Source organism: Pygocentrus nattereri, chromosome 8, assembly GCF_015220715.1.
Source record: "Pygocentrus nattereri isolate fPygNat1 chromosome 8, fPygNat1.pri, whole genome shotgun sequence".
NCBI lineage: Eukaryota > Metazoa > Chordata > Actinopteri > Characiformes > Serrasalmidae > Pygocentrus > Pygocentrus nattereri.
Window position 1 is genome coordinate 35,762,366 of NC_051218.1, and position 26,632 is coordinate 35,788,997.

At 34.9% G+C, this 26,632-nt stretch overlaps 1 protein-coding gene, 1 long non-coding RNA gene and 1 gene segment (V, D, J or C); all 3 read right to left on the minus strand.

Annotated features, from left to right (window-relative positions):
• Positions 1–5,008: 5,008 nt before the first annotated feature.
• Positions 5,009–5,899, minus strand: LOC119263850. The gene is made up of 2 exons (XR_005130551.1): positions 5,840–5,899; positions 5,009–5,746 (listed from the first exon to the last, which is right to left on the minus strand). It is a non-coding gene; the product is annotated as an uncharacterized LOC119263850 (long non-coding RNA).
• Positions 5,900–16,080: 10,181 nt separating this feature from the next.
• LOC108415510 lies at positions 16,081–16,585 on the minus strand. The segment is given in 2 exon segments: positions 16,081–16,439; positions 16,543–16,585. Coding segments are annotated over 2 exon segments (402 nt in total).
• A 1,787-nt stretch (positions 16,586–18,372) lies between these two features.
• LOC119263829 lies at positions 18,373–21,565 on the minus strand. The gene is made up of 5 exons (XM_037540365.1): positions 21,496–21,565; positions 20,937–21,275; positions 19,423–19,506; positions 18,766–18,806; positions 18,373–18,672 (listed from the first exon to the last, which is right to left on the minus strand). Exons 1-5 carry the CDS (start codon positions 21,563–21,565, stop codon positions 18,550–18,552), a joined length of 657 nt encoding a protein of 218 aa, XP_037396262.1. The 3' UTR covers positions 18,373–18,549.
• Positions 21,566–26,632: the final 5,067 nt, after the last annotated feature.

Sequence of the window (26,632 nt, forward strand, 5' to 3'; positions counted from 1 at the left end):
TGGTGGTCCTTTCATTCACAGTCCCCCGCTGAACCTCCTCTGTAGAGCAGATAACACTTCACAATCACTTTCAGATACAATTTAATGAGGCGTAACTCGTTTGAAAGCATTACAATTATTTTCTTTCTATTAAAATGTTCAGCTACGTGTCATAATGAACACTTACCACCAGCGCCGTGTTCAGATTTTCTCAGTTTATGGATTAAAATGGTTTGAGCGCAGATTACAGCCACACACACTGCTGAGAAAACTGCCAGAGTCAGCATTACAGGAACTACAGGATCTTCAGTAAGACAGGAATGATCAACATATTGTAAACATGAATAGAGAAATTCAAGCCTTTTCCCATCTAACTATTTTAGTTTGAATTTTATGTTAATATTCCATCATTTACTTTTATCTCTCATAGTACAGACAGATTTATTCACAGTGCTGATGACAAGAATCAAAGACTTGAAGTGTTTAGTGTCTCTAACAAGTCACTACCTTCCACAGCATAAAAGAAAATCTGATTCAGCCTTTATTTCATCACCAACATTAAATTAATAAAATGAGCAAATATTCATAAACTTGTGTGGTTGGACTGGTGGTCATGGATAGTGAATAAAATATATGTTGCTGATATTATGACCCCTGGTTCCTATCAACACCACTGTAAATAAATTTGCATAAAAAGTTTCTCTACAATGAACCATTTCACTCCATCACTCTGACTAACTTTGCTTCGTTCATTTTCATTTCATTTCAAGTTCAGTTTGAAATCAAAACTATGAACTAATGTCTATTGTAACCCAGGTGAAAGTAGTCATTGGTTATTAAATAGTTATTAAATAAGAATAAATATCAAGCAGAAATTCATCAATTAAATAATTTACTTTAGTGATATTAAAAACATCTAAAATAGATAAATAGAATTAAAAACATTATTTCATGGTTTTGGTCATTTATTTTATCATTGGTTGAAGTTATATATGGATATATCATATATATCAGCAAATCACCGCACTGATAGTCGTTCTCTCCCGGAGGATTCTGGTGTAGAATCGAGGAAGCAAGAACGGGTGAAGTCGCGTTGAGAATAGCTCCAGTAAGAAGAAAGAAATCTAAGTGTATTTGACTATTTATTTTGTTTCTGTAAGAGTTTTGTTTACCCTTCTGTCTATGTCGATAGACTGTGGTTTTGTTCAGCGTTTTAGTTTGAATTACTCTCGAGAATCGCGGAAGAAAAGTGAAGTTTTGAGGAGCACGCATCCAGCGCGTGATCAGGGAAAATAGATGGCGAGCCACCAGAGGTAGGAGCTACGACTGAACTGTGTGTTGTGCGTCGAAAGAAACGTCTTTTTTTCTCCCATCCGGGGAGAGTGGACATCGCAGAGAAGGCCGGGTGCTTCAGCCTTTCCCTTCCTCTCCCTGCTGAGGATCTATCACCAACCGTGGTAAGACTGTTCAAGTTTGAACCGTTACTTTCTCTCTGAATCACGTGAGCAGTGCGTGGAGTGCTCGCGCTGCTGAGTGAGAGGGAGCGTCTCCTTTTCATTTGCTAAAGGACTGTTTTGCACTAAGGACTCGATTTAATGGACATTGATACAGTTAATCGTTTTATGGTTCATGTTATGTAAATACTTTGAACGTGTTTAACTGTAAGGTTGATTGATACTACATTTACTGGTGTTAACTTTCTCATGCGGGCTTAGTGAGATGCCCTATGTTTTTTTTTTTTGGTTGTAATAACCTACTGATAGAGGGTAATACCAAATGCTTTTGATTTAGTTATAACAAAAATAGGCCTAAATTGATTAACATTGAAGATGGATAATTAAAAAAAAAAAAAAAAAAAAAAATAGTTATATCAAATAACTGCAAACTACTACTAGAACACTAATAAAAGCTCAACTGAGATACTAATTAAACTACTAAAACCAACTAAGTTAAGTTAACTAGAGGTTAAGAATTCAAAAATCGGTTTTCCTAACTTAAAGGGTAACTGAGTAAGACTTGTTTGACTCTCTTTGCATTCATATGCAATTATTTATCTCTGTTATATGTCGTGTCTGTAATGTCTTGAAGGATCATATTTCTTAATAATACATTTCTACTCTTTTATTTTTGATAAAGCCGGCAATTCTAAACTTAACTTTTGGTCTGTGGTGTTTTCTCCGTTTTCTATGGTCAATTACTCTTTAAACAATTACTGCTCTTTTACGAACCTAGATCTAGTCCAACAACAACAACTGTCTTTTAACATTGTAGTAAGTGCTACACTATACTGTATAAATAATGTATGATGTGTGGTCTTACAACACAAGTTACAAAACCTGTTTCTGTCACATTTTCTATTTTCTCTTTGGATGTTGATACATATCATTGACTTGAAGCTTTGAAGCCCAAACCGTTGATAGAATTACACATAAATAAAACAAATATACTACAATTTCCTAGTAGTACACAGGAACACTTACTCAGTTCTACTGATGTTCCATTGCCAAAGATGATCTTCCCACAAACCACCACAGCACAGTAGTAAGTTCCAGTATGGTGCTGGTCAAGGATGTTCTTAGAGAACTCATACAGAGAGCAGCTTGTAGAAGAGCTGATCTCACACTGACGGCTGCTGCTGTTCTGATGAGTGTAAATGATTTCAGGAAAGGATTGTCCTGCAGCAGCTCTGAACCAGAGCACTCGGAGATCTGCTGCTCTGATCTCAGACATGACCGTGCACTGCAGAGTGACCGACTCTCCTGGAGAAACTGACCACTGTACTGCAGTTTGGAGCACTGAGGTGTTTAACTGCCCTGGAAAATAGAACACAGACAGTGGAAGTAATTATATTAAATAGTATCAGTGTCATCACAGGATAAAACCTGTACAATAACAGCATAACAGTAAAAAAGTGCAGATATTAAGAAGCTAAAGTGTGTTTATAATAACTAATGGACATCTACAGAATCATAATATGGATATTTTCACTAGTAATAGCAATAATGCATTTGAAACTGGCCTCAAATAACAGACTGTAAGTATGTTCAATGAAAAGGCAGGTTTATTCATAACATTTCAAACACGAGAATGACTCAATGCTTTAGACTCAAAACTGAAGCAGAAAACAATAAATTAATATTTTACCTGTGACCGCTAAGAATGTAGCAGTAGAGAACTCCAGCGTTTTCTTTCCAGACTCTACACAGAAGTACATTCCTTCATCTTCTTTAGTGACGCGTTCAATACTGAGAGAAATGCCACTCGCAGTTCTGTTGAGTTTAAATCTTGATCTGTCAAATTGTTCTGAAATCACGGCCGCCTTTCCCTCTAACTGTGTTCCAACTTCCAGTGGCGCATGCTCCAGTCTTTGTTTGTACCACATCCTAACATCTTTAATAGAGTTGTCTACAAATGTGCAGGTGAGATTGATCGCTTCACCAGGCTCAGCTGAGATGACCAATGGCTCTGAATGTCTCACTGCTTGAACAGAATCTGTAAAACAAAGTTCAGTGAATTAAAAAAAAAACTTGAATATATTTAAAAATAATTAAAAACAAAAACTTTTTTATGGTAGCTTTATGAAACTTACCTATTCTGTATAGAAGTAAGACGATCATCACAGCTGGATCCATCATCAGTAAAACATCAGTTATAACTCAAAGGCCAATATTATAAATTGTGGCACTGCATAAAGCACCATACTACATTAGCTTCTGGGGTCTTATACTGAAGCTCATTGGCTGTTGGTCACATGGTTCTTTCTGTCTGCTTGACTTGATCTGTTTGACCACAAAACATGCCCTGTGCTCTGCATGAGCTCTTATCAGTAGTTGTGGTTATTATTGTCTTAGTCTTTAACAGAGTCTGTTAGCAGCTCTACAGAGAAACGCTCATATATGAGGAGCTCAGAATATCAACTTGTGAGGGTTTAAAGACCAGATTAACTGCAGAAATAGGGGTCTAGGATTGTTTTGGTTTTCATTAAAACAGTAAAACTTCACCCCTGTTTTAGAAATTAATATACAACTTTAGGCTGCAAACAAATGTTTGTTAAAAATACAATTATCATTTTTGCTCTACATATAGGTTACTTTCTGCCAGTTTCTTTTGACCCACTTCTCATTTCTTTTATCATTTTATTATTATTTTATTATATTTAATTAGTAGACTTTTAGAATTACAAAATAATTTGTATTTGTATTTGATTTGTATTATTTTAAAAATAAAAAAATAATTAAAATTCAGGGAATGTTTGTGATACAGACTGACATTAATTCAATACTTTCAATCTGTTTATTTTGATTGATTCACCACATGTTCACACAACTTAAACTGAACTTTTCAAAATATGCAAAAAATAAAACACATAAAAATGGAGATTTAACATTTTTTCCTGACAGTGATGATATTCAACTAGAAACTGGTAAATGTAATATGACAGTCTAAATACCCCCTCAATGACAAACTGGAGGAAGACAAGCTTCAAGAAGAAGCTAAATTTTCTAAATGTAAGTTCATGTAAAATACATACAGTGTAATACTAACATTTGTAGTAATCATTTATTTAATGTAAGATTTACATACTTCCATTTAATTCAGTGTGAATCTTCATAGCACAGTGTTTTGCCAATTATGTTCACTACACTTGCAAACTAGCAAATAAACTTGGCTTGATTGTGTGGAACCACAGCAAGTTAATCAAAAACAACTAGATGCTTTTGCAAAGAGAAGTAAACAGTAAAGACTTATTCTAGTGAGTAAAACAACCATTTATAGCAATTTTACTTTTGAGTAAAACATATTCTACAGTTATTCTTGTTTAAAATACCATTAAATCTGAATTTGAAATCTATATATAGTTGTCTCATTGCAAAAGGGTTTGATTTGTTTGAAGTGTTTTATCTTTTTCTTCCAAATTATAATTAAAATCAGGTAAAGTAACAAATCTAATGCTTCAAATGGAAATAAATATAACATCACCAGAGTGGCCTCTAAGTTACCTATCAGAAGACATTCAGAACACATTCAGAACACTTTAAAACTCAGCATTTATTTGCATCTTGAGAGTCATAGCATGTAATAAAAAATCCTTCCACCTTAAAACACATCACACGTATAGAAATTCTACAAAGAACACATTTAAATCTGTTTGGGGTTTTTTTCTACCAATTTTTGTGTACATCTATATGTATTTGCTGAAATTAACTGCCATAACTTTGTGGAGGCCACATTTTAGTTTACTTTTTTTTTCCCCAGTATGTTAAACAAAGCAAATAAACAGTAACTGTGTATATAGATCTGTTCTCCCTACAGCCTGAAACACGTCTTCTACATTTCCATTGAGAGCGAACAATATCAGACACCATCTGAGCTCATGAGTGTGTTTGTCACACATCTGAGTGACCACACACTCTAAAACTGCTCTCGCTCGGCTCCTTCAGAGAACTGACACTTCGTACCAGACCAGACTGCTTTTTTTCAGTCATGTAGTTTTGAGCACAGAGCAAAGTGAAGCACATGATTGTAGATCCTGACTGAAATCAGCACAAACACAAATGAACAGATACAGATTACAAAGCTGACAGTAACAGAAAACATCCCCAAACTTCACTTCTGCTGCTATAAGAGAAGAGAGTCCAGTGAGTCAGTGATTGTTGGGGTCAGTAACTGAGAAGTATCTGACTTCAGAGTAAACACTGTGTCCAAAGCGTCCACTCTTCATTCTCAGGCTTTTGGCTGCATAACTCAGCTCCACAGCAGCAGAGTTCTGTAAAGATGAATATGAAATATTAAAGGCTGAAGATTAGAGAACTCTATAAGAATTAAACAGCATCAGTGTGGATGAGAGAACATGTAGTACCTGACTGGCTTTGTTCTCCACCACCGAATCACGATCTCTCCCTATGATGGAGTAAAGAAAGATCATAGTGTCATATTTAGAGTTTAGGTCAGAGAATATGACCTCAGTGCTTTTCACTTTTAATTACAGTCAGTTTGACTAGTTAATGAACACTGAATGATCATTTTACTACTCTTTTGTCAAGACATTTTCAAATGTGGTATAATAATAATAATTATTATAATTATAATAATAATAATAATTATTATTATTAAGTCAGTGATGTGCTGTCAGTACTGGAGTAATATATTCACTCTCCTGTGTTGATGTAAGAACTCTTTCTGCTGATTCTGTAAAAGCTGTAGTTTATACTCTTTTCGGAGATGCCAGAGAAAATCGCATTACAATGACTCAAACTGGAGAAAACACACTCTTCAGTCATCATTTTAGCTCAGTGCCATGTGACATATTATGACTAATGTCATAGTTTTTTATGTTGAATTCTAGTAAAGGATCATTTCAAAATGCATAATCAGTCATTATTGATAAAAAGCATAATAATAACATCATAAATAGCAGATTCATCTTCACTCACCGCTGCAGTTTTTAAATGGCCTGAATGCAGATCACAATCACACAGATTCCCAAAGCTGTTCCCAGGTAGAACACGCTGGGATGCACAGGAACTTCTGCAAGATATTAATAATCAAAGTACACTAAAAACCTGCTAAGCAACAATGACTGTCACATGTTATGGCACCGGAATGAAATCAATTAACCTCATGCATTTAAAATAACATTAACTGAACAAAAAGGTGATCAGAGCTTTAGTTCGATCTATAAATGATGTTAAAATAAAAATTCAAACATTTTTTTTCTTTTCATTTATGTTTCATGGCAATATACTTTTCACTGAAACTCCATTAATGTCCAGTTGATGATGACATGCACTAATCCATTGAATCCACAAGTCCATAGAATGTTGTCAGATTTGGAATAAACACAGCACACAGATAGACTTACCCAGTTGTACTAAAGCTCCATTGCTAAAAAGGATCTTCCCACAAGCTTCCACAGCGCAGTAGTAAGTTCCAGTGTGGTTGTGGTCGAAGATGTTCTTGGAGAAGTTGTACACAGAGCTGTGTGTAGAAGAGCTGATCTCACACTGACGGCTGCTGCTGTTCTGATGAGTGTAAATGATTTCAGGAAAGGATTGTCCTGCAGCAGCTCTGAACCAGAGCACTCGGAGATCTGCTGCTCTGCTCTCAGAGAGGACCGTGCACTGCAGAGTGACCGACTCTCCTGGAGAAACTGACCCCCGTACTGGAGTCTGGAGCACTGATATGCTTAACTGAGGTCTATCTGGTCAATATAATAAAGACATTGTAAGATCTTAGTGCATATATATACTTTTCTCAGACAAGCACATTAGTTTATATGGTAATTAAATGTAAAATGGTCATTTATTACCTGTCACGGCTAAGAACGTGCCTTTAGAGAATGTAATGGTGTTCCCGACTACACCACAGAAGTACATTCCTTCATCAGTTTTATTAGTTTGCTCAATAGTCAGATCAAAATTCTGGATTATTTTCAATCTGTTTAATGAAGTAGCTGCTCTTTTTTCGGGTAACTTCACTGCCACTTCCTGCGGTTCCTGTCCTGCTCTTTGTTTGTACCAAACCCAACTCTTAACGCTTTGACCGGACCTTTCCACAAATTTACAGTGTAGAGTCACAGTTTTACCAGACTCAGATGAGACAAATGACGCCTCAGAAAGTCCCACAGCTTGAACAGGATCTATAAGACAGGATTAGATTAGAGCTCAGCCAATAAAGACAATAGCATGTGACATTTTAACACACACAATAAACAAAAAATCCAAAAATGAAGAGTAATTGAGGATCCAAAAAGCTCCTAAACTTACATATCATATGAAGGTGTAAAATCAGCATCCAAATCAGAGCCATTGTGTTAAATTCAAGCTGGTCTTATTTGAAATAACCTGGAAAGGAAGTAATTAACAACAGCAACACACTGTATGAGCTGGCTGGGCTCAGGAGATTAAGCTCATTGGCTGTCACAGGAGATTTTTTTCTGCCTGCTCTTCTTTTCACTCATGATTGGTCACAAGAAGTTCCTTGACCTCTTATCAAAAAGCCTCTTAAGCCTCTCCAGCAGAAGGTTGCTACATATAATGGTAACTAATGCATACAGAATGTTTTACTGAAGTTTTGAGATAATGTTTTGGTTTGAAACACATTTATTAAAGTACATTCATGGTGGAGTGGTCCATGGGAAGTCCCCAAAGAAACCTTAAAGTAATAACAAACATGTAATAATAATAATACATGTGAAAGAAATAAACTGCAGTTCAGACACACATTTATAAATAAGTGTCCAAATGTCAAATGATACAATAAACAAAAGTTGAACATTAGCTGTAGTTTGTCTCTTCTCTTTTTGGAGTTTCCAGTAAGTAATGCATTACAATAATCCAAAGAAGAGAAAACAAACACAGCAGTCAACTGTTTAATATTGTGCCATATGAGACGAAGTCCTGACCAAAGTTTTCTTCTTTAATGAGCAGATTCACATCAAAACAGCCTGAATAACTTTGATTACATCTCAGCAATTTAATTTCACAGAAAATAAGTGGAATTCAAATTTGGGAAATTTAAAAAACAAGACCAAAATTATAAAAATAAATTTATGTAACTACAGAAATTGTACATTTCTCTTCAATATACATTTTCCAGTTTATTAGATGAGTAAAGAATACTTTCAGCCATTAATAAAAACCTCTGAGCAGATGTAGGATTATATGCAGGATACTGAGATATGTAATGTAGAATGACCAAGTCAGTTTCCTGTATGACAGGTAATGGTCCTGTAGAACAGAGTTAAATGACATGATGAGTCAGAAGGCGTGGCTTATATTCACTGTAGTCTCTGAAGAGAGGAAAACACTATGAAACCACAGCAGAGACCCAGAGCACAGCCAGGACTTAGACTGCCTCCTACTGGTAACAACAAGCTTTTATACACACTAATCAAAAACTAGAGCACATATAAAAACTTTAAAATAACATTAAATGATGTAACTACTAGACATGAATTCATTGTTACAGACAGATTACAAAAAATACAGATTTGTAATCCATAAATTGCTTTTCTGATTTTATGTGCAATACAACAATCATTCAATGAATTACATAAATATGTATGGCCATCATATTACAGAATGGTTTAAAGCCAACAATTTGGTTGGGTGCATGAAAGTATATTAATGTGCTTAATTGCTATATATTAGGTAAATTGACATTTCCTGCAGATACACTGTAAATACTCTCATATTATAAGTTATTACACTTACTGTTACAATCATAAAACATTGTTAGAAACACAGTAGTTTGATTTTTTACATGTTTTAATGTCATGAAAGAAAATGTACTTTCACAACTTTCAAAACATTGTTGTGTTTTTTCATGAATAATAACTGAAATATTCTAAGCTTTTAATATACTTTAATGTGAGATCATTTTTGTAGCATTTCAGTTGGTACATTCATTTTAACACACTGTGAAGGGCAAATGGAGCTTTCAAACTGAGTTTAAAAAGTTAGACAAACATTTATTTTTTTATGTTTTATATTATATTTAATATATTACATGTGGTATAAACAAAAGCCCTTGATAACTTGCTGAATTAGTTATGATGACATTTCCAGTTATTATCTGTTCTCTCTTATGATGAGCCTTCATCTTCCCACTTTACTGACTGCTTGTAAATGAGAATCTCAATGGAAGAAAAAAGACCAAAAAATATTAGTTAATTCAATAAATACACATTATCTATTGAAGACACACTACTACTAATTTTACAGGTCTTTAATGCTGTTTATCCAACAAGAACAAATGACCTGCACTGAAGAGAAAACAGCAACACAGAAGTCATGAATATCAATTGATGAAAACAAAATAATATCATCCATTACATTATAACATCTTAATGCAGTTCTTCTTCTTTCAGCTGCTCCCTTTAGGGGTCGCCACAGCGGATCATCTGCCTCCATCTTGCCCTGTCCATTGCCTCCTCTACTTTCACACCAACCATCTCCATGTCCACTACATCCTTAAACCTTCTCTGAGGTCTACCTCTTCTCCTTCTACCTGGCAGCTCCATCTCCAAAATTCTTTGCCCAATATATCCACTATTCCTCCTCAACACATGTCCAAACCATCTCAACCTGGCCTCTCTGGCTTTATCTCCAAACTGCTCCACCTTCACTGTCCCTATGATCTGCTCATTTCTAATCTTGTCCATCCTTGTCACTCCCAACGAAAATCTCAGCATCTTCATCTCCGCCACCTCCAGCTCAGCCTCCTGTCTTTTAGACAGAGCCACAGTCTCCAAACCAAACATCATAGCAGGACGCACTACTGTCTTGTAAACCTTCCCTTTCACTCTTGCTGCTATCCTTCTGTCACACATCAGCCCTGACACCCGTCTCCACCCACTCCATCCTGCCTGCACCCTCTTCCTCACCTCTTTTTTATACTGTCTATTGCTCTGGACGGTTGACCCAAGATATCTTATGATATCTTAATGCAGTTATGTTAATGATATGAGAGTGAAACTCCAGATCCATGTCTTTGAATTTGGAGCTGACTGTATTCTGTTCCCAACTTATTAGAAAATGCATTTAACACCATTGACTAATATACTACATCTGTGAGCAGATGACTAATGTTTAACATACTGTGTAATGTGTTTAGTTTTTTTTCTTTTTAATTGGGGGCTTATGTTTTTTGATAATTTTACATCATTTAAATCAGACTAATATCATACACAAATTGCTAGAACACTGAAAAGAAAAAAAGTTTTATTTATGTTTATGCTGTTATGATATACAGAGCTCAATGTATTCTGAAAAATGTTTTTGCTAGGAAAATTATAGATCTCCATTCTACTGATTATGAGTTATGAAGAACATCACACACGAGAATTAAACATCTTTAATTTGAAGTTGTCATTAAAACAGTACCTTCTGTATCAGTACAAACCATCCAATCAAAGAAAATGACCAACTGGTCATCATCTACCAGTCTGAAGCTGGACCAGTAACATCTATACAGTCATATCAGTATAGATACATACCAGTCGCAGTCACATGACGTATTGTTGATTTTCTTATTAAAAATATGTTTACACATTTTCAGAGAACAGGGAAAAAAATAAAACTGATTGTTCTGTTTAAGTTTTACAGACCATGTTGTATGTTTTTTATTTTTTCCCCCAGTATGTTACTTTCATTAAATATGAAAATAGCAATGAAGGTCAATATTGACCACATACTCATCCTTCAGAGAACCGAGACTTCATTTCAATCAGCAGAACAATCACTAACAAGAAATAAACAGTGACAGATTAAAGGCTGGAGCTCGTTTGAGGTGTGAAAAGGTCCAAATCTTCACTCATGACCATCTTAGTAAACTAGTGATGAGAACGATGAGCAGCGGCTTTGGAGCTTCTCACTTGAGAGTAAACAATGTCTTTAGGCTGTTCTCTCTTCACTCTCGCACTTTTAGCTTTCTTCTCTTTGATGTGGATGGCAGCGTAATGCAGGTTCTCACTGTTCTGTTCCTGTAAGAATGAACATCATCATCCACTCAAAAATGTATACAAACTTGGAGAAATTGCTGAGGTACTTCAAGTTGGCTGATGAAAGAGAATCAGTTTTCTATTGCAGGTAAAATGTTTTACTCATTGACCCAGACAATCACCTTAAAATAATGTAGAGCATGAAACTGAAAAGAAATATTAGTCTGTCAAATCCAGGCCAGACTGCAAACTCCTGATTGTATCATTGAGCAAAGCAACATGACATAATATGAAAATGCCTGTTGTCTTTTACATTGTATGTAAATTTCATGAAGAATGACGCGAAAATCAATTGGAAAAATTTCTACTTCCACTGACTTACATTAAAAGTAAAAAAGGTTTTTTGCTTTCTTCTGTAAAGTTATCATTTTGGAGATACAAGGTTTTGTTCCAACAACAACGACACATTTATCATAATATATAAGCCTGTTCATATATATAATACAGTACAAATAATAATAATAATAAAAAAATTAACAATCATAATAATAAAATGTAAGAGTAAAAAACTTTTAAAATTAGATTAAACCAATACTGGATAATGGAAAATAAATACATTTCAGTATGGAAAATTAAAAAAAACAAACTTAAACAATAACTAAAGTTGAAGTAAAAGTTGATAATAAAATAAATAAAAAGCATAGTAAATAATATGGTAAATCACTGAAATCATATAGAAAGTTAACTAGAATCTAAAGAAACTGTCAGGCTGATTGAAGCTGGTTAAAGACTAACTAAAGTTTAAAATGTTAATGTGGTGTCAGTGAGTGAAGCTTCAGAGTTTCCTGTATTGAATACCAGCTCTTGGGTGCTCTGTAGCTAAAAGCTCTCGACACCTGAAGGGTGATAAAATCACTGGAACAAGTCTGAGATCATGCATCACTAGTAATAAATCTTAAGGCAGAGTGGTAAACAGAGTCTATAGGTTTAAGACTAGTAGCAGATGCACATCTGTATATCTTTTTTCTTCGAGTACTTCGAGAAACACATTTTGTTACAATTCAGAAAGTCACATTTTTGCATCTATTTTTGCGTAAGCTTGCTAACATAATGTGTAATATGTAAGTGCATTTCATCGAGTCATGTGCCAAAGCCAGGGGTATGATGTTAAAAGTGCTATTAGAGGCTCTGGACAACAGCAAAAAATTATTTTTGTCAACATTTATGACTTGTTTATGATTGTTTGAGACTGATTTTAAGGCACTATAAAATTATCATTAAAAGTAGAATGGGGTCAACACCATATAAAAATACTTTGCAATCAACAATCAACGTGGCTAAGCCATTAAGTATTACTGGCTCAAAGATTGAACTTGAAGGACCTCCTCAGTTACTGTGTTACTACAGTTACTGTGCCAGAGCTTTGCCACATTGCGATGTACCAGAGAGATCATTTCTAATCCAGCTGGTAGTTCTGTGGTCAAAACCAATGTATTGTAGACTTTTTAAAAGTTTGGAATGGTCAGCTGTAGCAAAGCTTTAGAGATATTATTAAAAATGACTGAACAATGTTTCTATCCATTGTATGTAATATGTTTTAAAATAATCAGGGCAGCAAGTTCAGAAAAAATTGGACCCAAACTTTCCTCTACTGGACACTTTTTTTACTAAACAAATATTTGCGGTTTATCTTGTACATTCAATAAACTCAAAATAGACATAATTTATTCCTACATTAAAGTCTCGTCATAATGATCCATATTAATACATAACTAGAGCTCTGTTTTGGGAAAATCACATATAATAGTAGTATTAGTTATAAAAAGCAAAATAGACATTTAAGTCCTATTCATGCAAATTACTTGATGAAGTGAAGTGCCTGAAGTTGATTATTATTATTATTATTATTATTATTATTATTATTATTATTAATAGTAGTAGCAGTAGTTGCAGTAGTACTAGTATTAGCAGTAGTAGTAGTAGTAGTAGTGGTCACTAATATTCCAAAATGTGTCTGATATTATAATGTTTTAGTCATCATTCATCAGACATGAGAAATCACAAATTCAAAGCCAATTCCTGATATATGGGGGAAAAAATCAACATTTGGTTGGTAATGTGTTAATTTGAATTTTCAAATATTTCTACTTTGAATGTTTTTGACTATGAAAAATCCATGGAATGCTCTTTAATTTAGAAAATTGGTAACAAATAGGCAAATTATTGAAACATTGTTTAACACTTTAAAACAGAACACATTGTGTTTTTTATGTTTTTTTTTAAGTTTTAATTACTTATTAAACTCATATGAACTCTAAACAAATAAACTCCAAAAATCAACCTGACTCCGTGTCGAGCCAATAGAGTCTATAGGAATGAAATGATGACAATTAGCTATATGTGACAGCATATTGTTGTTTGCAAATGTTTGGGCACCCTGGTCAAAGACATGTTTTGTTTATTTTGTAGGTGATACTAATCACCCACATACAACACACTTCTACACATTTTAATGGAAGTAATAAATCATAACTGTGTTTATTTTTATTAATTTAAGATATTATATATATTATAAAAACATAACATGAGGCCTGTGTGAAAAGTCTTAGATATAGTTTTTCCCATACATTAAACTCAGAAAATACATTTAAAAAGTTGCATTAAAATGTAGATTTTATATACATATATTTCACCTTGTTCTCTGTTGAAGATGTGTTACCTTATGTTACCTTAGGAAATCAGCGATACGTGCTATTTAATTTTTTTTTAACTTTTGAATATGAAAGATTATCCAAATAATTATTGTGCATGATCACTAAGAGCTCCAAACAGAAAAAGGCAGATTTGTTGATTGAAGAAATGTTAACCATATAAGATCCTCAGTAGAAACCATGCAGTTCAGAGTAAGTGTATAAAGAGTACCTGTCTGGTGGTCCTCTCATTCACAGCCCCCTGCTGAACTTTCTCTGTAGAGAAGATAAAACGTCACAGTCACTTTCAGATACAGTGGAGGCTACATTTATTTAGTAAGTCTATTTTCTTTCTATCAAAATGTTCAGCTTCATCTCATAATGAACACTTACCACCAGCGCTGTGTTCAGATTTTCTCAGTTTATGGATTAAAATGGTTTGAGCGCAGATTACAGCCACACACACTGCTGAGAAAACTGCCAGAGTCAGCATTACAGGACCTACAGGATCTTCTGTAAAACAGGAATTATAAACATACTGTATACATGAAAACAAAGTTCAAGCCCCAAAAAGCATTTTCCATCTAATCTTTTTTAGCTTGAAATTCATGTCAATATTCTATTATTTCACTGATTGTTCTCCACATAAAGCTGCTGAACTTTCTGTTCTCACAGTCAAGACAAAATGTGTTCATGGTGCTGATACTAAGAACCAGAGAGTTGAAGCGTTTAATGCCTTTATCAGGTCACTACCCTCCCGCTACAAAAAAGCAAAAAAAAAAAAAAAAATGATTCAGCCTTTTTTTCATCACCAACATTAAATTAGTAAAAGTTCAGAAAACATGTAGCTTCTCTCATGATCTTAGATAGTAAATAAAATGTATATTGCTGATATCATGACCTCTGGTTCTTATCAACACCACAGTAAAATAATTCTTGAAATTTTCTTTACAATTAAACTTTTCACATTGCATCACTTTGATTAACTTTATTTTCTTCATTTCAACAGGTGGAACATATTTTTGGTTTCAAAACTATGAATTATTGGCTGCACTGTATCAACAGTCTATGATCCATGGCTGGGTTACATGTTCTATTTTCTGTTTTGATGCTGATACATGATATACGTTTTGATCACTGAAGCCCAAACCAATGTAAGAATGTAATTCCATCTTTAACATTGTACAGAACTGCCAGTCTCTTTAGCTGTAGTCATTTGTCTTTGAACTGAGACCAAATGTAAATAAAAAATAGAAAGTATAATCATATCTGCTACACAGGTGCCTAGAAGTGCACAGAAAGACTTACTCAGTTCTACTGATGTTCCATTCCCAAAGATGATCTTCCCACAAACCGCCACAGCGCAGTAGTAAGTTCCAGTGTGGCGCTGGTCGAGGATGTTCTTAGAGAACTCATACAGAGAGCAGCTTGTAGAAGAGTTGATCTCACACTGACGGCTGCTGCTGTTCTGATGAGTGTAAATGATTTCAGGAAAGGATTGTCCTGCAGCAGCTCTGAACCAGAGCACTTGGACATCTGCTGCTCTGATCTCAGACATGACCGTGCACTGCAGAGTGACCGACTCTCCTGGAGAAACTGACCCCCGTACTGAAGTTTGGAGTACTGAGATGTCTGACTGCCCTGGAAAATATAATATAAACAGTGTACATATTTGTATTCAACTGTAACAGTATCATCACTGGATAAAGACAGTATAATAATAGCATAACTGTGAGATGTGTTCTATTATGAATATAGACTGTGATGGTGCTAATTTATAGATATTTACAGCATTATAATATGGATATTTGCCCTAGAAGCAACAATATTATATTTTAAACTGGCCTCTGGTAAAAGCTGTAACATTATGTACAATGAAAAGGTAAGTTCACATACACAAGAACAATTCAATGTCCTTTACATTCTGCTGTAGCTGAATGAATAAGCAGCAAACTGAAGCAGAGAACATTAAATGTTACCTGTGACCGCTAAGAATGTAGCAGTAGAGAAGTCCAGCGTTTTCTTTCCAGTCTCAACACAGAAGTACATTCCTTCATCTTCTTTAGTGACGCGTTCAATACTGAGAGAAATGCCACTCGCTATTCTGTTGAGTTTAAATCTCGATTTGTCAAATTGACCTGGAATCACAGCCGGTTTGTCTTCTAACTTTGATCCCACTTCCAGTGGCGCATGCTCCAGTCTTTGTTTGTACCACATCCTAACCTCTTTATCTGAGTCGTCTACAAATGTGCAGGTGAGATTGACCGCTCCACCGGGCTCAGCTGAGATGACCAGTGGCTCTGAATTTCTCACTGCTTGAGTAGAATCTGTAAAACAAAGTTCAGTATAACAAAAAACTTGCAATGAAACTTAAGACACAAACGATAATCAGCAATAATTAATATGAAGGTTTTTTTTGGGTAAACTTACCTATTCTGTAGAGAAGTAAGATGATAATCACAGCTGGATCCATCATCAGAAAAACAACAGCTACAACTTGAAGGCAAATATTCTAAAGGCTGTAACTGACCAAAGCATCAAACTGCATTAGCTCCCTGGGTTCTTAGACTGAACCTCATTGGCTGGTAAAAGTCACATGGTTCTTTTTGTCTTCTGACTTGATCTGTTTGGCCACAGAAAGTGCTCTGGGCTCTGTGTGAGCTCTTATCAGTGGTTATGGTTGTCATCGTCTCTGCTATCAGCTCTACAGAGGAGCAGTAAAATGTGAGGAGCTCAGAATTTCTGCCTGTGAAAGTTTGAAGACCAGATACATTTTAGAAAAAGGATGTTGGCTTGTTTTGGTTTCAGTAACAATGTTAGAGAGATTTAATTGTCTCTGAATTCTTATACTTCTTTCTTTCAGACATGAATGTTTTTAGACATTGTAAAGAATTTTGGTCTTAAACACATTAATAAACAAAACATAGATTCTGCCTTTGTTTTTAACTTTGATTTTGTTGTTGTACTTAGATTTATTATTGCATTATTATTTTATATAGTTACTAACGCTGTGATAAAGCTGTGATATTTACAAAATGATTTTACACGGTAATGATTTGTGATTTTTCTCAAAATCAAAATAACTGCATAAGAGACATTTACTTTATTTAAATATGTTATATGTTAAACAAGTTTTCAAAATTTGCACAAAATTAAACAAAAACAAATATGGAGATTTAAAGTTTTGTCCTCAAATCAATGATGCACAGCTGTGTGGTTTGAATTTGTGGAAAATGACCTTTTAACTCTCCATCACAAAGTACAGAAAGACAGGTTTCAATAAGAATCTGCATCTAAACATGTTTATATTGTTTGTGTTGGAGCTATAATACATGGATTCATGTAAACAAACACGTAAACAAACACATCAGAGAAACACTATATTCATGTAAAATACAGTGTTTTATTAAATCTTGTAGCTATTAAATGTTTTATTACTTCATTAATCCATTTTATTTGACATCTTACATTATTTTATTTTATGTAAAAAAATCTTCACATGGTCGTAGAACAAAAACCTTTCATGAAAATTATTTAACAAGCACATTTAAAACATTTACACATTAAACACACTTTAGTTGTTCACAGCAGTGCAGGATATAAACATGGCTTCATTATGTGGACAGCAAGTTCTCAAAACCAGCTACACACATTTACACTCAAGACTTATTCAGTAGTTTTCACCACTATTCTATTGCAAAAGGTTTCTTTCAGATATTACCATTAAAATCAGTTACAGTAACATTTTTAATGCTTCATTGATAATAAACATAACACCACCAGAGTGCTGCAAGCCAAAGTCATCATCGGTTAATTTATTCAGAAAATAATACATTTAAATGCATTTTTCCTCCTGAAAGCCACATTTTGTAAAAAATGAAACATATCAACAGAATTTCAGCTTTCACATCAAAATATTTGAGCAAAAGTTTTAAGAAAATTGCATCAAGAGATTAAAAGGTGGGAATAATTAAATAAAATAAAACACTAGAGTCTAAGGTTAAAGAGTGTATATGAGGACATGCACAGCAGTTACACAGTTCACATTTTATTATTGTGTTAAATTCAGCAAATAAACTGTGTATATGGATCTGATCTCACTACAACCTGAAACATATCTTCTACATTTCCATCCACACAATATCAGACACCATCTGAGCTCATGAGCATTTGCCACGTGTGAATGACTAAAGTGACCACACACTCTAAAACTGCTCTCACTCGGCTCCTTCAGAGAACTGACACTTCATACCAAACCAGACTGTGTTTTTTCAGTCATGCAGTTTTGAGCACAGAGTAAAGTGAAGCACATGATTGTAGATCCTGACTGAAATCAGCACAAACACAAATAAACAGATACAGATTACAAAGCTGACAGTAACAGAAAACATCCCCACACTTCACTTCTGCTGCTACAAGAGAAGAGAGTCCAGTGAGTCAGTGATTGTTGGGGTCAGTAACTGAGAAGTATCTGACTTCAGAGTAAACACTGTGTCCAGAGCGTCCACTCTTCATTCTCAGGCTTTTGGCTGCATAATTCAGCCCCACAGCTGCAGAGTTCTGTAGAGATGAATATGAAATATTAAAGGCTGAAGATTAGAGAACTCTATAAGAATTAAACAGCATCAGTGTGGATGAGAGAACATGTAGTACCTGACTGGCTTTGTTCTCCACCACCGAATCATGATCTCTCCCTATGATGGAGTAAAGAAAGATCACAGTGTCATATTTAGAGTTTAGATCGGAGAATATGACCTCAGTGCTGGTCACTTTTTTTGAGACTCAGTTTGTAGTTAGATAGCAGCTTTCATACATTAAAATGCAGAAATGCTTGTAAATGTAAGGCAAATAAAAGCCAGTATAAATGAAGAAATGGGAGCAGATGTTGAGCTCAACTGAATAAATGGTGCTAGTCTATTAATACTGAACATGTGTCCAGTAAAGTGCGGCCAGTACTGGAGTAATATATTCACTCTCCTGCGTTGATGTAAGAACTCTTTCTGCTGATTCGATACAAGCTGTAGTTTGTCTATACTCTTTTTGAAGATGTCAGAGAACAATGTATTACAATAACCTGAACTGCAGAAAACAAACATATACTGTCTTAGCATCATGCAGTGTGAGGTCAGGCCTGACCAAAGTTTTTGATTTTTATTATTTTGTTTTCTTTCTTTTGTACATGTTCAGTAAATATTACCAAACCATTGCATTTTTAAGAGAGACATGTAAAGGATCTGTTAAAAGTTCATAATCAATCATTATTTACAAAAGCATAATAACATCGTACATAATAGATTAAGCTACACTCACCCCTGCAGATTTGAATGGCTTGAATGCAGATCACCATCACACAGATTCCCAAAGCTGCTCCCAGATAGAACACAGTGGGACTCGCTGTAAGACATTACAATTGATACTACTGTATATTAACATTCACAGATGTTCAAACCTGGACAGCAGCAGATCATGATCTTTCACTGCAATGAAAAGAGCTTCAGTTCAATCTATGAATGATGCACAGGTCATAGAGATAAAGTTCTTCTTTACATTAATGTTGCTAACAAAATACTGTTCAGCATGACTCCAATGACGTCCATTCAGAAAGAGTGGATGCATCACAAACAAATGAATGTATTAAATCAAAGATGCATGGTTATTCAAAAATAGAAGGAAAGCCAGCTGGAAATTGTTTGTGAATATATCATCAAAACTACTGGAAAATCCAGGCTTTAACTTACTCTGTGGAGTTTACAACCACAAGACAAAAACACAACAAGGTTCTGTGGAAGAGGAGTGCTTCACAGGAATAACATGATATAAGAGCTTTACATGGATAAGTTGGATAAGTAAACATAAGTAAACATCAGGACCAATAACAGAAGATGCAAACAGGCTCATGCATCAAGGGTTTCAAGGGGAAGAAAGGGCAACAGGGGCATGAATTGGGCTTTCTCATATGGACAGGGATCCCTATGAATGTGGGATCACTGGGTTTCAAACTTACAATCTCCTGATGGTGGGGTGAACTCTTAGAAAGTTGCACAACAAATGAAAGTGTTGCTGTTCAAAGTTACTAGAACGTTTGACTGAACTAGGAAGTTTGAGTTAGATGAACGCAGTGAAAAGCAGTGTATACAGTTATATTTTACAATTTCAAGTTGACTTTCTGTTTTAAGAGTGTTTGGGTTTTGCAGTGTTATGATAGCGCCAAGCTAACGCAGGCATACATTGACTCTCCCACATTGCGTTTAGTACTATATAGCTGCAGCTTCCATTTTAATTATGGAGCTTGTATGTTGTATGTAACATGTTTTCCTGCAGATTCTTAGTGAAATGTTTAGTAAATACTTCACGAGAAGTTATTATTAGAAAATACTTTATATTGTGTGCTCATATTTATTACAGTACCTACTTTAAGTTATTGTGAATTTACAGATTTTTATTTTTTTTATTTTTTCTTTAATGTTTTGAAAAAAGAAGTATAATTTGTCAGAGCCGTTCTACATACCAGAAAGGTGATCTGCACACTACAGCACTGGTCTTTGGTATGAGTAAGGTGGGCTGGCTAAATGTGTTTTCAGCAAAGCTTTTCTGACAGTTCTTTGCCTACTTTTAAAGTCCCACAGAACCAGGGCTAAATCTAGTTAATGTTCGGTTTATGGCAGCATACATAAACTAATGAATTTAGTCCACATGATTTTAGAATGCTGTCAAATTTAAAACAATTTTAGACTTTGTGATACACCTTCATTTCACTGTTAACCAGGAACCAACAGCTTTATAGTATTTAAAACTTTCAGGCACATAAACAGACACAGACTTACTTAAGTGGACTGATGCTCCATTACCAACAATGATCTTCCCACAAGCAGCCACAGCGCAGTAGTAAGTTCCAGTATGGTGCTGGTCGAGGATGTTCTTAGAGAACTCATACAGAGAGCAGCTTGTAGAAGAGCTGATCTCACACTGACGGCTGCTGCTGTTCTGATGAGTGTAAATGATTTCAGGAAAGGATTGTCCTGCAGCAGCTCTGAACCAGAGCACTCGGAGATCTGCTGCTCTGATCTCAGAGAGGACCGTGCACTGCAGAGTGACCGACTCTCCTGGAGAAACTGACCCCCGTACTGGAGTTTGGAGCACTGATATGTTTACCTGAGGATGCCCTGGTGAATATAATAAGGATGTCTTACTTACAGATACATTATGTCATGATCAAAAATGGTATTATGTTAATCATTTAAAATGTAAGACATTAACCCAATGTTCTGTTCTAAACATAATAAATCCTGTGTAATATGATTGCAACATTACTATAAAAAAGCTATTATGAAAAGTTTTAAATGAGTTTAAATGATTATATGTTAAAAGCAGTAATATGATTACCTGTCACAGCCACGACTATGATATTAGAAAATGTGAATGTTTTTCCATCAGTTTTCCCACAGAAGTACATTCCTTCATCATCTTCAGAAGTTTCTTTAATAGTCAGAGAAAAATCTTCATTTACACTGAATTTTGAACCATTTTTAATAACTGGAGGTTTCTGGTCTAACTTTGATACCACTTCTTTAGGTTTCTGCCACAGTTGTTGTTTGTACCAAACCTTAACGTGAGTATCAGACTTTTCAACTTTGCAAGACAGAGTAGCATTTTCTCCAGTCTTAACTGAGATAAACTGCTCATTACGCTGCACAGCTTCAACAAGACCTGCAAAATGACAGGAAATCAATTATGAGCAATAAGAAAAACAGTGGATGACATTCTACAAACAGAAGTTACACAAGTGCAGAATTTAAAAATAACTTTTGTGAAATTCATAACTTACATATGATGTAGAGAGATAAAATGAGAATCATTGGAGCCATCATCATCATCATCATCCTCATTGTAAGAAGCTTATCTGAAGTAACTTGAAAAGGGACCTTATTATCAAAGCAGGAAACTGTATTAGTATGCTGAGCTCAAGAGATCTCATTGGCTGGGAAATGTCACAAGTTTTTGTTTTTTTGTTTTTTTTCTTCCCACCAGTCATTCTTCTGACTTCCTTGTTAATAATGATTTATGTACCATTAAAAAAAAACAGTCCACTCCAGTCGATTCTTAGCGCCCTTAGTGAAGATATGTAAAAACTTAATTAATTTAACCTCACACTCAACATAGAAGAAGAACACAGCTTTTATTTTAAGTACAGAGTACAATCAGCTGGTTGGCCTCAGTAGATCAAATCCAAAGGTCATTGGCTGCTAAAATTTGAGTTTTTTGGGTCTGCTTGTTGTGTAACCTCTTCCAGGGCTGGGGCGCAAAGTTTTATTACACACTTCTATAACCTAAGAATAGCTCAGCTACTTTGCAATGAAGTCCCTGTAGTTACTCAAGAATAATACTTAGTATGTAATAAGTAATGGCTTTCAAATAGTTTTCAAATAGCTTTGATTTCAGAAGAAACACTGAATGATCAGGAGTCTACAAAGAAATGAATGTATATATGTGAGATATGTAAGAATATAAGACATGAATGTGTAATGAGACTATTAGAGCTAGGCCTTTAATTCAGGCCAAGTCAGAACACCAACGCAGTGCAGTATCATATACAGTGAACCATTTCACATCAGACCACTCTGAATGACTTAGTTTACTTCCCCTCACTTGAATTATGCAGAATGTTCTTTAAATGGGTGGAATTCGTCTTTAATCAAAGTCAGGATTTGGAAAAACAGGCTAACTGCAAAAATAACTCCACGCATGTTTTCTTAGAATCTCACATATATTCTCAATCATATATACCATACAACAGTGACCACAACAGTGAGCAATAAATACTTTGAGCCATTAATAAAAACATTTGAACAGTTACAGAATTTTCTCCATGATACTCTTTTAAAAGTCAGTGTCCTGTATGTCTGACAATGTTCCTGTAAAACGGGGTTGAAATGAAGTCATTAGACAGAAGATGTGGCTTATATTCACTATAGTCTCTCAAGTCTGAGAGAAAAGAAGTATGAAACTACAGTTGATACCCAAAACACAGCCAATGCTCACACTGCCACCTACTGGTAACAACAGGCTTTTGTGCATTCTAATGGAAAAGTAGTGAAATTACAATTATAGTCCACTTGCCAAAACCTTTAAAAAGTCAGATTCAAAATTAGGAAACAAAAACGTAAATCTTTTTATTTGTAGCACCTCTAATAACTGTGTAATTACACATTAATAGTACATGGAACATCATTGTGTTACGACCCCATAGTTAAGCCTAGGGGAAAAGGGGCCAGCAACATATGGTTTCGATGTGATGTTTGTAGCACAAACCGGGAAGGAACAAGACACAACAAGTTCAGCGTCTTTTGTGCTGTTTATTTCACACCGCACCGGATACGAGTGAGTGAGACCCTCCCCTCATAACAACAACCACCAATATTTACAATATTTACAATATTTATATCGGTCAAAAGAAAAACCAAATGGACTTCTGGACCCGGACGGCGCCAAAGGAAAGAAATAATCAAAACCAACGAAAAATAAAACTACCCTAGTTCGTTGCGTCAGTTACCTAGTGAAAAACAAATCACTGACTGCACTAGTCTCCCCAACACAAACCCGAAATACACGGGTTGGCGCCGCCCCTTACCTACGGTGTCTATACATTGGGCCGCTACGTGACGTAATATGTATGAGCGCGCCCCTCTACCCTGTCCAGAACCCCAAGAAAACACAGCAGCAGCAGCGAGAGAGAGAGAGAGAGAGTTGTAAATAAAGGAAAACCAACAGACTATCAGTGCCAGGGACTTAAACTTGCACTAGGCCACATCAATAAACCGACGCACACACACACAACACAGTCCCGTGAAAACAGCGGAGCAGTAAGGAAAACACGGAATCAGCTGTCAGCTAGTTTTTAATTACATTTACTTACGATTACATAATTTACATAAATATTTTGATATCTGTAACAGCATATTTTCTTATTATTATCTTCAAAATTCAAGAAATTGATTGATGAATTTGATCAAGTTACCGCTTCCCTCAGGTAGGAGGTTGCTACATTTGTTGTTTTTCCGCTTTTGACTCTTAGTGCCATCTAATGGCGAGTGGCTATAAGCAGCAAGTAGGTTAGGGAAGCAGCCGTGTCATGGTCAAGCTTTCGAACACAAAACCAATCCTCGTATCAGCTGTGAGCCATGGCAATTCATAATCTGTAAGTGTAAGAACCACACAATGTTATGTAGCATTTTGTGTTGATTGTAGTTTCTTTTATGATTCTGTTTATAGACCAGTTTCCTAGCGTAGGTGAGAATAGGCTAATGCTACTAGGCTTCAGTTCTGTCTATGCTAGTTTTGGCTAAAGGGCACGTGAATGTTCGTTTATGAGTTTATTCGTGTAAGGACTTGTGACAGTATGTTTATGGAAGTGAATTTATTTTATGACAAACCATTTATGTACATCCTGGATTCTCCTTTTGTTACAGTTTTACAGTAAAAATGTGTCTCAGTAAAGAAGACAATGTCACACCGTCTCATCATTGCTGAACCCATTAATGGAGCATTAAGAGCAAAACTACCAATCTGAGGAACAGATTCTTCCCTGAAGCTGTAAGACTCTCAAATTCCAACTGAACAATCACTGCAATGGCACTTCATGTCCACTTATTTATTTTATTGTTGCTGTACTGAATCAATGCCTCCACTATATCATGCCTACGCATGTCACTTTATACATTACCAGTATTAAGATGTACACCTTCTACCTCATATTCATACTGCTGTGGTCCATGCTGCTGTTATCTGTCCTCCCCTTTATGCACCTTCTATTTATTGTTTATTGTTTGTCACTTTGGGAGTTAACTGGACCGTGAGTACAATGTTTCATTCCACCCATTCCAACTATAAGTGAATGGAACCAGATATTTTAAAGTAATTTTTTGCCATTTATTTTGGTCCATCCTTCATGAAATTTACACACATTATAAAGACCAACATGTATTTTCAAATTATGTCAAAAACTGAAAATATAGCTGCCCTGTAGATACAGTGAAATTAAATAATCCAGACATAGCTTTTGGGATTATAATACGACACAAATAATTAGATGCATTAATAAATGCTACACTTAAAGATGTGCTGTTACCATTATATTACAGAATGGTTCAAACCCACAACTTTGGCTATTTAAACCAAAGTTTTCTATTATAACTAGCTAAATGTTAGGAAAGTTGGCTTTTGCTGAGCAGATTCAGTGAAAATACTCTAATACTATGCACAGTAGCATCTCTTCTTACAATCAGAACAGTATTGTTGGAAAAATAGCAGTTCACTTTATTACACATATAACTACATATATAACTACATGATGCTGTCTGCTGCAACTATTTGATGAGTGAAGTGAACTAAAGCTGATACATATATGTGTTTACATAAACGGTGTTTACATAAACTGGACACTGAATGCATCCCCAGCAGTTACATTGCTGTTGCATTTATTGTTGTATTTACATTGTCTTAGACATTTAATATAAATTGGGACCAAATACAGAAAAAAATGCAAACACTCATGTTGCCACACTCTGAAAGTTTCACATGCATCCATACTTAAAAGAACTGTGGAGTTTTTCGGTGCTCAAAAGCAGAATTTTATTCAAATACCAAGTCAATTATTAAATCTGAACCACATTGAGAACGCCTCACTTACTGAACACACGACCGAAAAAGCCTCCACATGCTTCTGCATATAACTGTATCTCCAACATACAAACTTTACAGAAAAAGAGGAAAAGTCTTTATAGTTTTAATAGAATTTAATACAATGGATTTTTTAAAGTAATTTTGGACCATTTCTATTTGTCTGCTGATCATACTAGTTTAACGCATGTAAACTGCAACTCCAAAAATAAAATAAAAATAAATAAATAAATGGAGATTTGGTTTTGTCACAATCACAAAGTCATGTTATCCTGTTTATATTATTCTGTAAATGTCTGTTCAGTAATATTTAATGAAACATGACTTATGAATCATCAGAGAATCAAGTGATGTGCTTCATTCACTTGATCTAATTATGTCTTTCAATTATATTTTATTTAGAAATAAGAATACAGAGTTTTGGTAACTCTTTGGAAATAAATCGTTATAATAACATTTCCGGTTATAATTCTAATCATTTATGACTTTCCTATTTTAATACTGACTGCTTGTAAAGAATGAACAAATTCTTGTATTCTTGGATTCTTGTATAAACACGACATATAGAATATACATTTAATCACAATTGCATCATCATAGTTTTCCTTAAAGAAACACAAAGGAAAAGGAGTTTGACGTGTAAAATGTCATGTGTCCTTTAAGAACTTTAGAAAACATTTAACTTGCTTGAATCTAAATCTGCTTAAATGACCAGTTAAACCAGCTGAAATCTGCACTGAAGAGAAAACAGCATCATATATGGATTTATGTAAATCTGGCATGAATGTGAATGTATATGAATAAAATAATAAAATATAATCTACTACAGTTTTATTTATATTAA